Source organism: Chiloscyllium plagiosum, unplaced genomic scaffold (assembly GCF_037043375.1).
Source record: "Chiloscyllium plagiosum isolate Xiang-an unplaced genomic scaffold, Cpla_swu_hap1 HiC_scaffold_5, whole genome shotgun sequence".
Taxonomy (NCBI): domain Eukaryota; kingdom Metazoa; phylum Chordata; class Chondrichthyes; order Orectolobiformes; family Hemiscylliidae; genus Chiloscyllium; species Chiloscyllium plagiosum.
In genome coordinates this window covers 55,214,194-55,226,303 of record NW_028270143.1, presented here as the reverse complement: position 1 = coordinate 55,226,303, position 12,110 = coordinate 55,214,194, and the positions used below count along the sequence as shown (strand labels likewise).

The window sequence follows — 12,110 nt, the reverse complement described above, 5'->3', positions numbered from 1 at the left end:
TGTACCTCTACCAATGTTATCTACTGCATCCGTTGCACCCAATGTGGTCTCCTCTACAGGACGCCTTCTTGCAGATCGTTTCAGAAAACATCTGTGGGGCACCCACACCCACCAATCCCAGCACCCCGTGGCTGAATACTTCAACACCCTGTCACTTCGTCAAGGACATGCAGGTCCTAGGCCTCCTCCACCGCCAAACCGTTACTGCCCCACACTTGGAGGAAGAACCTCCTATTCTTCCTATTCCCTGCAACTACACTGGATAAATGTGGAATTCAACAGCTTTTTCATTTCCCCACACCCACATTATCCCATTCCCAAGCCTCCAACTTGGCACCGATTCCAACTCCTGACCTGTCCATCACTCCCCCTTCTGACCTATCACCTTCTCCCTCACCTTCAACTACCTATCGCTTTCTCAGCTACCTATCCCCTCCCCAAACCCCACCCCCTCCCATTTATCTCTCAGCCCCAACCCACAGGCCTCATTCCGGACGAAGGTCTTGCGCCCGAAACATCAATTCTCCTGCTCCTTGGATGCTGCCTGACCTGCTGTACTTTCCCAGCAACACACTCTTGACTCCAACCTCCAGTCTACGTCAATCCCATGTGGCAGATATACAGACTGTCATTCACAAATTGGCCTTTACAGCTACATGACATTATGCACACTACAGTGAAACTATTACTTTTCCCCTGTTGCTCTCCAGTTGTGATCATCTTTTAAAAGTTTTTGTGGGATCTACTTTCCACCATTTGTTCAGGGTTTTTTCCCCATGGATTTTAGCTCTTTGTGGACCCAGTCTTTCTTTTCAATCTGTAACTTCTTTGTTACCTACTTATTTGCTGGAAGAAACGGTTTGTTCACGAACGCTCTCAAAGCCCCAGAGAATTTTTTACTACCTTATTAAACCTACATGTTCTAAGGATGCCACACAAGCTTCTTAACGCAACTGAAGTTCTTAATTTCTGATAATTTCCATTAAACCATTTTTAATGGTTAGACATCCTTCCTTAAGCGAGTTTCCCATATTATTCCCGCTTGAGACCTAGCTAGAAATTTGTGAAGTTTTAGCAAGATTTGGTTATTTTTATAAGCTGAGTCTGTATGCATGTTTTTTTTTGGACTGCTTTATCAAATTGTTCTACCCCACTCGAGCATTGTGATTATGCACACGTCCTTCTTGCATCCCTCCTCAGAATATATTAGATTGTCTCACTGTTTCTCCCAAAATGCATTCACTTCATTCTTATGCATATTAAATTGCATCTACCACATCTTTGCACATTTCAGAGGTTTATCCATTTGCCCCTGAGAATTAATGGTATTCAATTCTTTCACTAATTGCCAAGCTTTCTGTTGTTCACAACCTTCTAAATTGTATCGCTGTACCCAACTCCAAGTCATGAATACATAAAACCCGAAAAGCAACGGTCTTGATAGTGATTTTTCCAGAAAGCGCATTGCATGTTTCTCTTCAGTCAGAAAAAAAATGTAACTTAAACGCTACTGATTCCAACCTGCCCCTTTGTTAATCATATATCCAGGTTACTTTTAACATTTTCTCAAATGCCTTTTGTAAATCCATATGTCATTTGCATTAACTTCTACCCTCACTGAATTCCATAAAATAATTCAGTCAGGTTAGGCAGGTTAGATTTATTTTAACATGTCTTGCCTTCTATAACCCCATGCTTCCCAAATGTAAATGAATTCTGTCCTTGCCAATGAGCTCAAGTAGTTTTCTTATCACTGACAGATTGTTTGGTGTCCAATTGCCAGGTTTCTTCATTACTGTTTTTTTTGGGTGTAATGTTTATGATCCTCCGTTCTTTTGACACCAATTTCATATCTGAGAAGGAATGAAAATTCTTGATTTCGCATCTGCCTGTATTCTGCCTTTTAGTCATAAACTTTTTCACCGTTTCATTTTTGATTTTGTCAAAAAAACTCTGGGTTTCAATATTCTATCTTTTCTTCTTTGAGCAATAACTTGGTTCACGGTCAAATTTTCTCCACCTTGAAGAACTGTCTTTTCAGACTATGGTACTGATTGTATCTCGGTACATGTGACAATAAATCAATGAAAAGTGTTGTTTATTGTACTATACAGGTAGATCGTACCATACAAAGTGCATGGTAGCAGAAGAGAGTGCAGAATACAGTGCTACAGCAGCAGAAAGGTGCAGAAAGAGAGATCAGAATTAACATTTGAGAGGTCTGTTTAAAAGTCTGATAGTAGTTGGGAAGAAGCTGTTCTTGAATCTATTCGTATGCATATTCAAACTTTTATATCTTCTACCTGATGAAAGAGGGTGGAAGAGAGAGAACCGGGATGGGAGGGGTCTTTGATTATGTTGGTTGCTTTCCCGAGGCAACGGGAAGTATAGGTGGAGCCAGTGAATGGAAGGCTGGTTTGCATGATGGATAGGGCTGTGTTCACGACTCTCTGTAGTTTCTTGCGGTCTTGGGGAGAGCAGTTGCCAAGCCATGCTGCAATGCATTCAGGTAGGATGCTTTCTGTAGTGCATCAATAAATATTGGTTAGAGTCCTTGTAGACATGCCGAATTTCCTTAGCTCCCATACTATAAGGTACCAATATCAGTCAGGACTACCATCATGTCATTGCAGTGTTAGTCAAGCCCAGATGCTAAATTGCTCTTTGCTTCCTGTAAATCATTTCTGACCTTCCAGTTTCCTTTTCCTTCACTTATTTAGTTCTATTGGTTTAATTCTTAGGCAAGCTAACCAAAGTTGTTCAGATCTCTTTTGTAACTTGCAAGTCCTTAAGCATTGTTGTCTGCCTTCTAAATATCCCTGTTTCTTAAAAAACAAAGTTGCATGCATGTTAAGTCGAATTCAGATCAATGGAGTGGTTAATCTGTCTGAAGTGAAATTGCAGTAATTTTAGTACACTGACACTCAAATTGGGTACAAACTGCATACTTCAGTCTGCATTTTCACCACAATGGAGAGGTCATTTGTTGTGGTGAAAATGACAAATGTGGCTAATAGTCATAAGTCACGTCTGTATACATAGTTTTCATTAGGACTGGTCATAATTTGCACATCTACATTTTGCCATGTTGTTATTATCCTAACTTACAATAAAACTGAAAAAATCGGGTCCCAGAGTGAAATCCGACTTAAGGAACTATAAGTTTTACTTCTGCTATTTGCTTACTGTGGTGATCACTCATTGAATGCATTCACAAGAGGCTGTGGATGCACTTTTAACAAAAGAACAAAAATTTATTACACAAAAACACAATGCAAATAATCAAAACAGTCTTATTACAGAAATCATAAATATGGATTCATCACTTTTATCCTCCTCAAAAACCTAATAGACACTCAAACCTCAATGAAGCCTAACTTGTTCTCTACTTTAACACTCTTTATTCAGTCAACGTGATGGAATCAGTTTCTTCCTAGCTGAGCTCTGCATTTATTTAGTTGACTGTTGATTTACTTAGTTAATGTTGCTGAGCAACATAAAAGACAGTAAGAGGAAGTAATTTATGAATCTGTGATGGCTTTCATAAGTCACTTTCATGATTCTCTAGAGAGGTGGCATCATATTCCACTTCTTAATATTAGAATATTAGAATATTATCCAATCTAATTGCTAGATGGCTGACATTAGAATTTTAAATTTCTGATGCGTTCCTGAAACCCTCTGATTTTTATTCCACTCCCGGATTATTTCTTCACTGCACACCCATTCTTTGATTATCCTTCCTGTCAATGTTGCTTTAACGTGTTAATATGATGCACTTGCTATTGTTTTTCCTCCTCCTCCCTGCAGTAGTTGCTATATAATTCATGTCATTGCATTTCCTTTTGATAAGGCCCAGTGAATCTCATTTTAATGAATTCATCAGAGGCAGGTAATAATGCTAACACCTTATTTCCAATAACACAGTTTTGAACTTTGAATTTTTATCAGGAGGCGAGAAATAAAGAGAGAGCAGTTGAACACGTGGCCACAGGGATAGTGCAGGAGGGAGAGGTTCAGATACCTGAATAATTGAGGCTCATCCTGGGGTAGGCGGGACCTCTACAGACGGGATGGTCTACATCTGAACCAGAGGGGTGCCAATATCCTGGGGGAGAAATTTGTTAATGCTGTTTGGGAGAGTTTAAACTAATTCAACAGGGGGATGGGAACCTGAATGGTAGCTGCAGTGTACAAGAGGTTGAGAGTAGTGAGGTCATCAATAAGGTTTCAAGGTTGCAGGAGTGTACCGGCAGGCAGGAAGGTGGTTTGAAGTGTGTCTACTTCAACACCAGGAGCATTCAGAATAAGGTGGGTGAACCTGCAGCATAGGTTGGTACTTCGACGTTGTGGCCATATTGGAGATATGGATAGAGCAGGAACAGGAATGGTTGTTGCAGGTTCCGGGGTTTAGATGTTTCAATAAGATCAGGGAAGGAAGTAAAAGGGGGTACATGTGGCATTGTTAGTCAAGGACAGTATTACGGTGGCAGAAAAGACGTTTGGTGAAGACTCGTCTACTGAGGTAGTATGGGCTGAGGTTACAAACAGGAAAGGAGAAGTTACCCTTTGGGGAGTTTTCCGTAGGCCTCTGAAAAGTCCCAAAGATGTAGAGGAAAGGATTGCAAATATGATTCTGGATAGGAGTGCAAGTAACAGGGTAGTTGTTATGCAGGACTTTAACTTTCCACATATTGACTGGAAATGCTACAGTTCGAGTACTTTAGATAGGTCAGTTTTGTCCAATGTGTGCAGGAGGATTTCCTGACACAGTATGTAGATAGGCCAATTAAAGGGGAGGCCACATTGGGTTTGATATTGAGTAATGAACCAGGCCAGGTGTTAGATTTGGAGGTAGGTGACTACTTTGGTGATAGTGACCACAATTCAGTTATGTTTATTTTAGTGTTAGAAATGGATGGGTATATGCCACGGGGCAAGAGTTATAGCTGAGGGAAAGGGAATTATGATGTGATTAGGCCAGATTTGGATGCATAGGACGGGGAAGGAAACTGCGAGGATGGGCACAACTGAAATGTGGAACTTGTTTAAAGAACAGCTACTGCGTGTCCTTGATAAGTATGGACCGGTCAGGCAGGGAGGAAGTGGTCGAGTGAGGGAGCCATAGTTTACTAAGGAAGTAGAATCTCTTGTCAAGAGAAAGGAGGAGGCTTATATAAAGATGAGACGTGAAGGCTCAGTTAGGGCACTTTAGGTCCTTCCTGGCTAACTTGGAACTCTTAAGAAAGAGCTAAGAAGAGCTAGGAGGGTTCTTGAGAAGTCCTTGGCAGATAGGATCAGGGAAAACCCTGAAGCTTTCTATAGGTATATCAGAAATGGTCTTAAAAGTTTCACTGACCAGGGTAAGATTAGGGCCAGTCAAGGACAGTAGCATGAAACTGTGCGTGAAGTCCGAAGAGATAGGAGAGGCGCTAAAGGAATATTTTTTGTTTGTCTTTTTCCTGTGTGAATACTATGCTGTTGAGGAGAACACAGATACAGGCTATTAGAATAGACGGGATTGAGGTTCATAATGAGGAGGCATTAGCAATTCTGTAATGTGTGAAAATAGATAAGTGCCCTGGACTGGTTGGGATTTATCCTAGGATTCTCTGGGAAGCAGGGCGGAGATTGCAGAGCCTTTCGCTTTGATCTTTAAATCGTCATTGTCTACAGGAATAGTGCCCGAAGACTGGAGGATAGCAAATATTGTCCCCTTGTCCAAGAAGGGGAGTCAAGACAACACTGGTAATTATAGTTCAGTGAGCCTTCTTCTGTTATGGGCAACGTTTTGGAAAGGAGTAAATTGATTAGGGATAGTCAACACGGTTTTGTGAAGAGTAAGTCATGCCTCACAAAACCTTATTGAGTTCTTTGAGAACATGACCGCACAGGTGGATGAAAGTAAAGCGGTTGATGTGGTGTAAATGGATGTCAGTAAAGTATTTGATAAGGTTCACCACGGTAGGCTATTGCAGAAAACATAGAGGCATGAGATTGAGTGTGATTTAGCGGTTTGGATCAGAAATAGGCTAGCTGTAAGTAGACAGCTGGTGGTGGTTGATGGGATATGTTCATCCTGAAGTTCAGTTACTAGTGGTCTACTACAAGGATCTGTTTTGGGGCCACTGCTATTTGTCATTTTTAAATGACCTGGATGAGGATGTAGAAGGATGGGACAGTAATTTTGTGGATGACACTAAAGTTGGTGGAGTTGTGGACAGTGTAGAAGGATGTTGCAGGTTATAGAGGGACATAGATACGCTGGGCTGAGGGGTGGCAAATGGAGTTTAATGTGGAAAAGTGTGAGGTGATTCACTTTGGAAGGAGTAACAGGAATGCAGAGTACTGGGCTAATGGTAAGATTTTTGGTCCTGAGGATGAGCAGAGAGATCTTGGTGTCCAAGTGCATAGAACCCTGAAAGTTGCCACCAGGTTGATAGGATTGTTAAGAAGACAAACAGTATGTTAGCTTTTATTGGTAGAAGGATTGTGTTTCAGAGCCATGAGGTTATGTTGCAGCTGTACCAAATCTGGTTTGGTACACCTGGGATATCGCATTCAATTCTAGTCACTGCATTATAGGAGGGTTGTGCAAGAATTGGAAAGGGTGCAGAGGAGATTTACCAGAATGTTGCCTGCTATGGAGGGTAGGTCTTATGAGAAAAGGTTGAGGGTCTTGAGGCTGTTTTCCTTAAAGAGAAGAAGGTTAAGAGGTGACTTAATAGAGGCAGACAAGATGATCACAGGGTTAGATAGGGTGGACAGTGAGAGCCTTTTTCCTCAAATGGTGAAGGATAGCATGAGGGGACATAGCTTTAAATTGAGAGGTGATAGATATAGGACAGATGTCAGAGTAGTAAGGGCATGGAATGCATGCCTTCAACAATAGTGGACTCGCCAACATTGAGTGCATTTAAATGGTCATTGGATACACATATTGATGATGATGGAATAGTATAGGTTAGATGGCCTTCAGATTGGTTTCACAGGTTGGCACAATATCAAGGGCCGAAGGCCTGTATTGTGCTGTAATGTTCTGTGTTCAATCAGCTCTGACTTTAAGATATTTTCTAATTCCCCTTGAATAACTTGCACATTATGGTTTTTTTGTTCCCTGGACATTTGGAATACATGTCAGAAGCTTTGATCCGTAATTTTTGCTTAATGAATTTAAGGGGTCCTCTTATCTCATGTCTACATATCAGTTCAAAAGGATTCAGTGCTGTGGATTCATTTGAAGCATCCCAAATAACAAACAGTAATAATTAAATTCCTCAATCCCAATCGTTAGAACATTCCTGACAATAAGCTCTAATCATGGCCTCTAAAATATTTTTCTAAGACTCTTTGTAGTTATAGAATATTATAATAAGTTGTTTTATTCCCAAACTATTCATTCTTCCTTTTGAATGACATATCATTTGAATGTTGATCTGGTATGTTTCTCTTTGAAAAATCCGTAGCATATTTTTAAAAAAGTTGAATTAACTTTGCCACTGCTCTTCTTGCCCTAATTTTCTCCGAAGGCACTTCCTCAGGACAACTTAAAACATTCTTGATTGTTAGAAGATACTATTTTCCACTTCTGGTTTTAGGTAGGAACCCTCAGCGTTGCAGTAAGATCCTGCTAAGCTATTATTTAAAAGCTGATCAGACTTGAAGCAGCAAATTTAATTGGCAGTTGGAATTTGCCATTACCTGACATCCCTACAATGTCTGCCAAAATTTAACCATATCGTTATGAAATCCTGGCAAATAAATATGTTTTTGCATGTTAGCCTGTATTTCCCTAATAGCTATGTGATTGACTATTGGAATTTCATGAGCCTTGAGCAAAGTTTTATGATACCCAAATAGAATTGCCACCTAATGTACTACTGCCTACTCCTCATTGGCTGATATTTGAGGTAACTTTATCTTTTTTAAATAATAACATTCAGTTATTATTTGTCAAATTCTGTGGGCCTGAGATCAAGCCACAGCACAGTAAAGAAACAATCCAGGGTGTTCATTCTATAGTATTTATTTTTCACTCTCATGGACTATTCCAACAACCTTAGTGAGGCTAATATTTTGAATGTTGATATTGATAATTCCCTAATATAAAATCACACCCTTCCTTTAGGGTGTCTATATCAACTCCAACTTCAACTTCTCCACTTACCAAGTCACTTTTCAATCCAAAGTTATACAGTGGAATCTGTTTGTAACCACTGTATTCCATCAATTAACATTTTATTCTTTCATTAGGTCCTCTGGAAGACATTATATCATCAGCTAGGATCAGTGACTGACTTGCTCCAGTATGGCTCAATAGCTTTATTGGTTTGCCTCCTCTGTAAACAAAATCTTTAAGCATTTTCGTAAATGGTTTGCTTATCTTGTTGGAGTAGTAAGGGAACACTACCTTTTGAGATAAACTATCCAGAACCTCCAGGTGTCTGACCCTCTTTCATGGAAGAAAGTGAAGACTGCAGATACTGGAGATCAGAGTCAAAAAGTGTGGTATTGGTAAAGCACAGCTGGTCAGGCAGCATTCAAGGGGCAGGAGAATCAATGTTTCGAGCATCAGCTCGTCATCAGGAATGTTGTCATTTCAAAGCTCCTTGGATGCTGCCTGAACTGTTGTGCTCTTCCAGCACCACTAATCCAGAATCAACTCAAAACGTCGTCTCTCCTGCTCCTTGGATGCTGCCTGACCAGCTGTGCTTTTCCAACACCACACTTTTTGATTCTGACTCTCTTTCATACTAATCAAGGAAGAATTGTCTTGACTATCCTGAGCTGCCTTCCCTTTTCTTACAGGTTCTGAGGTAATGTGCTTTCCCTGAACCACTGTCATATATTTAAGGCAGATTTCATTTCCTGATGCAGCTTTATCTGAGGATTCCTCAAGCATACCTATTACTGGCTAGGGGGAAGGCAGTGACGTAGTGGTAATATCCTTGGACTAGTAATGCAAAAACCTAGGCTAATGCTCCAGAGACATGAATTTGAATCCCAGTATAGCAGATAGTGGAATTTGAATTCAATAAAAAAAGTGGAATTGAAAGTTGGATTAATTGTGACCACTATTGATTGTGGTTAAAGCTCATCTAGTTCAGTAATGTCCTTTTGCTGTAGTGAATCTATCATCAGGCATAGTCTGGCCTACATGTGACTGTTGCTGAAAATGTGTTGCTGGAAAAGCGCAGCAGGTCAGGCAGCATCCAAGGAACAGGAGAATCGATGTTTCGGGCATAAGCCCTTCTTCAGGAATGAGGAAAGTGTGTCCAGCAGGTTAGGATAAAAAGTAGGGAGGAGGGACTTGGGGGAGGGGCGTTGGAAATGCGATAGGTGGAAGGAGGTCAAAGTGAGGGTGATAGGCCGGAGTGGGGTGGGGGCGGAGAGGTCAGGAAGAAGATTGCAGGTTAGGAAGGCGGTGCTGAGTTCGAGGGATTTGACTAAGACAAGGTGGGGGGAGGGGAAATGAGGAAACTGGAGAAATCTGAGTTCATCCTTTGTGGTTGGAGGGTTCCTAGGCGGAAGATGAGGCGCTCTTCCTCCAACCGGACCAACCAACCCAACCACCCTATGGCTCAACACTTCAACTCCCCCTCCCACTCCACCAAGGACATGCAGGTCCTTGGACTCCTCCATCGCCAGACCATAGCAACACGACGGTTGGAGGAAGAGCGCCTCATCTTCCGCCTAGGAACCCTCCAACCACAAGGGATGAACTCAGATTTCTCCAGTTTCCTCATTTCCCCTCCCCCCACCTTGTCTTAGTCAAATCCCTCAAACTCAGCACCGCCTTCCTAACCTGCAATCTTCTTCCTGACCTCTCCGCCCCCACCCCACTCCGGCCTATCACCCTCACCTTGACCTCCACCTATCGCATTTCCAACACCCCTCCCCCAAGTCCCTCCTCCCTACCTTTCATCCTAACTTGCTGGACACACTTTCCTCATTCTTGAAGAAGGGCTTATGCCCGAAACGTCGATTCTCCTGTTCCTTGGATGCTGCCTGACCTGCTGCGCTTTTCCAGCAACACATTTTCAGCTCTGATCTCCAGCATCTGCAGCCCTCACTTTCTCCTCCTACATGTGACTGTTGACCCACAGCAATGTGGTTGACTCTTAACTATCCTTGAAATGGGTCGAGAGTGTGGTGCTGGAAAAGCATAGCAGGTCAGGCGGCATCCAAGGAGCAGGAGAATCGACGTTTCGGGCATAAGCCCTTCATCAGGGATAGCCCAAGCCAGCTATTCAAATCAAGGACAATTGAGAATGAGCAAGAAGTACTGGTCTAGCCAGTGATTCCCACATCCCATGAACAAATTTTAAAAATAATCATCTCCCATATAATTTCCAGCAATTGGATTTGATATGGCCAGTCTTATTTCAGTGGAAGCATACCTTTTTCTTAACGTCACTTTTAGGTTCTATCCTTTATTATTTTGGCAGCATTTTGTTTGTTCCCACAAAATGAATGCCTTTTCCATACTCATATTTTCTTTTCCTCAGTTTCCTGGTTGAATCCCAGACAATCATATCTGAAGCATTGCTGCATTGTCTGAAATGCTGTTTTAGGGTAAGAGAAACTAAGATCCTCATCTGCCTGTTCAATTAGACATAGAAGATCAAATAACTCCATTTTAAGTAGAATCTGTAAGTAATGCATCCAAGCTTTGTTTATTTTCTCCCTCAACCACCAGAAACAGGTAATTTATTTCACTTACTTACGGAATGTAGATGCCTGCAAAGTCTATTCAACTTGTGAAAATATTGCAATGGCTGCACTGAAAATGTAATCCAAGGGTTGTAAAAGTCTATGGGATATCCAAAGAAAATTGAGAGATTATATAATTGCAAGTAACGTACCTGACTTTTACAGTGCGCAGGTGATTTGTTTGTGTTCAAACCCTTTAAATCATACTCTGTGGCAAGAGCGCAAGATTATTTAAGGTAGTCGACGTATGCATAGCCTGATAGGTAATTATTGGCTAGCTGTGCAGTTACACAGCTTAACAGAAATGCTTTTTGCAGGTTTGTTCTTTTTGGTCCACTTTGTAGAAAGTGTTTTGAAAAATATTAGTTAAAGCAATGAAATCTATTGTTCATTCCTTTTATATATATATTGAAGTAAAATAATTCAGATTTACTTTGCATTGATGCAGATCCATTTGATAAATTGAAAATCATTACAGATTTGCTCCAAGCAATGAAATTCTATTCTGTGTAGTTGTAATGGGCAATCCAAAGTATTTTATATAAACTATTGAATTTAACTGAAAGTGTACAAGGTGATGGATACTTTTTTTATATACCATGCTCTGTTTGGAGAAGAAGGGGACTGACGGACATTTTACATGCACAAGTGCAGTACTGCAGTCATAACTTCTACATCAGGGTTGTGGGAATATTGACTGCCTTGTGCATTAATAATGGACATTTCTGGTTTACCTTGGGCGGGTGTCTGACTTTTTTTCTTGGGTTGTACTGATATATCGAATACTCCACAGATTAAGTTTGTGACATGGCACATGATTAATGTTGAAGTAATTTACCAATTTATAGTAGATCAGTAGGAATATATTTGTTGCTGTACATTTCTCATTGCCTCAGTTCATTTTCATGTAAATTCTATTCATCTTTTATAGAAAAATGCAAAAGGTCAAGATCTATTAGACCAGATTGCTTACCATTTGGACCTTGTGGAGGTAGACTACTTCAGTCTGCAATTCATCGATGTCTATCAAGTTTCGGTATGTGACTATTTGCTGTTTACACTAATGAAAAAGTACAAGTTAAATTGTTTTTACAAGTTTGTTACTCCATTGGCATGAACATAATGCTATTTTGAATGTTAATGAGAAAAGCCATATGTTGGAAACTAAAGGAATCTTAATTTTGGAAAAAAAGATGTCGCTGTTGTTGATGTTTCTGTGTGTACTGGGAAATAATATTAAAAAAAAAGGCCAACTTACAGAACTCAAATGCTGGCAAATAATTTGAAAAACCTGAAGTCTATTCAAATATAACAGTGTACAACTAAAATAAAAGCATATCACAAAGTCATTGCTTGAGATGACCATTCAAGTTAAAAAGTAAAAGTAAAATAATTCA

The 12,110-nt window shown here is 40.5% G+C and overlaps 1 protein-coding gene across 4 annotated transcripts in view; it reads left to right on the top strand.

The window, feature by feature from the left end:
- Positions 1-12,110, top strand: part of epb41l4b (erythrocyte membrane protein band 4.1 like 4B) — a 399,237-nt gene that overhangs the window by 150,810 nt on the left and 236,317 nt on the right. For all 4 annotated transcript variants that reach the window (XM_087987177.1, XM_087987176.1, XM_043690060.2 and 1 more), the window contains exon 2: positions 11,645-11,749. In XM_087987177.1, the coding sequence (XP_087843303.1) occupies positions 11,645-11,749 (105 nt within the window). The remainder of the gene's footprint in view (positions 1-11,644; positions 11,750-12,110) is intronic.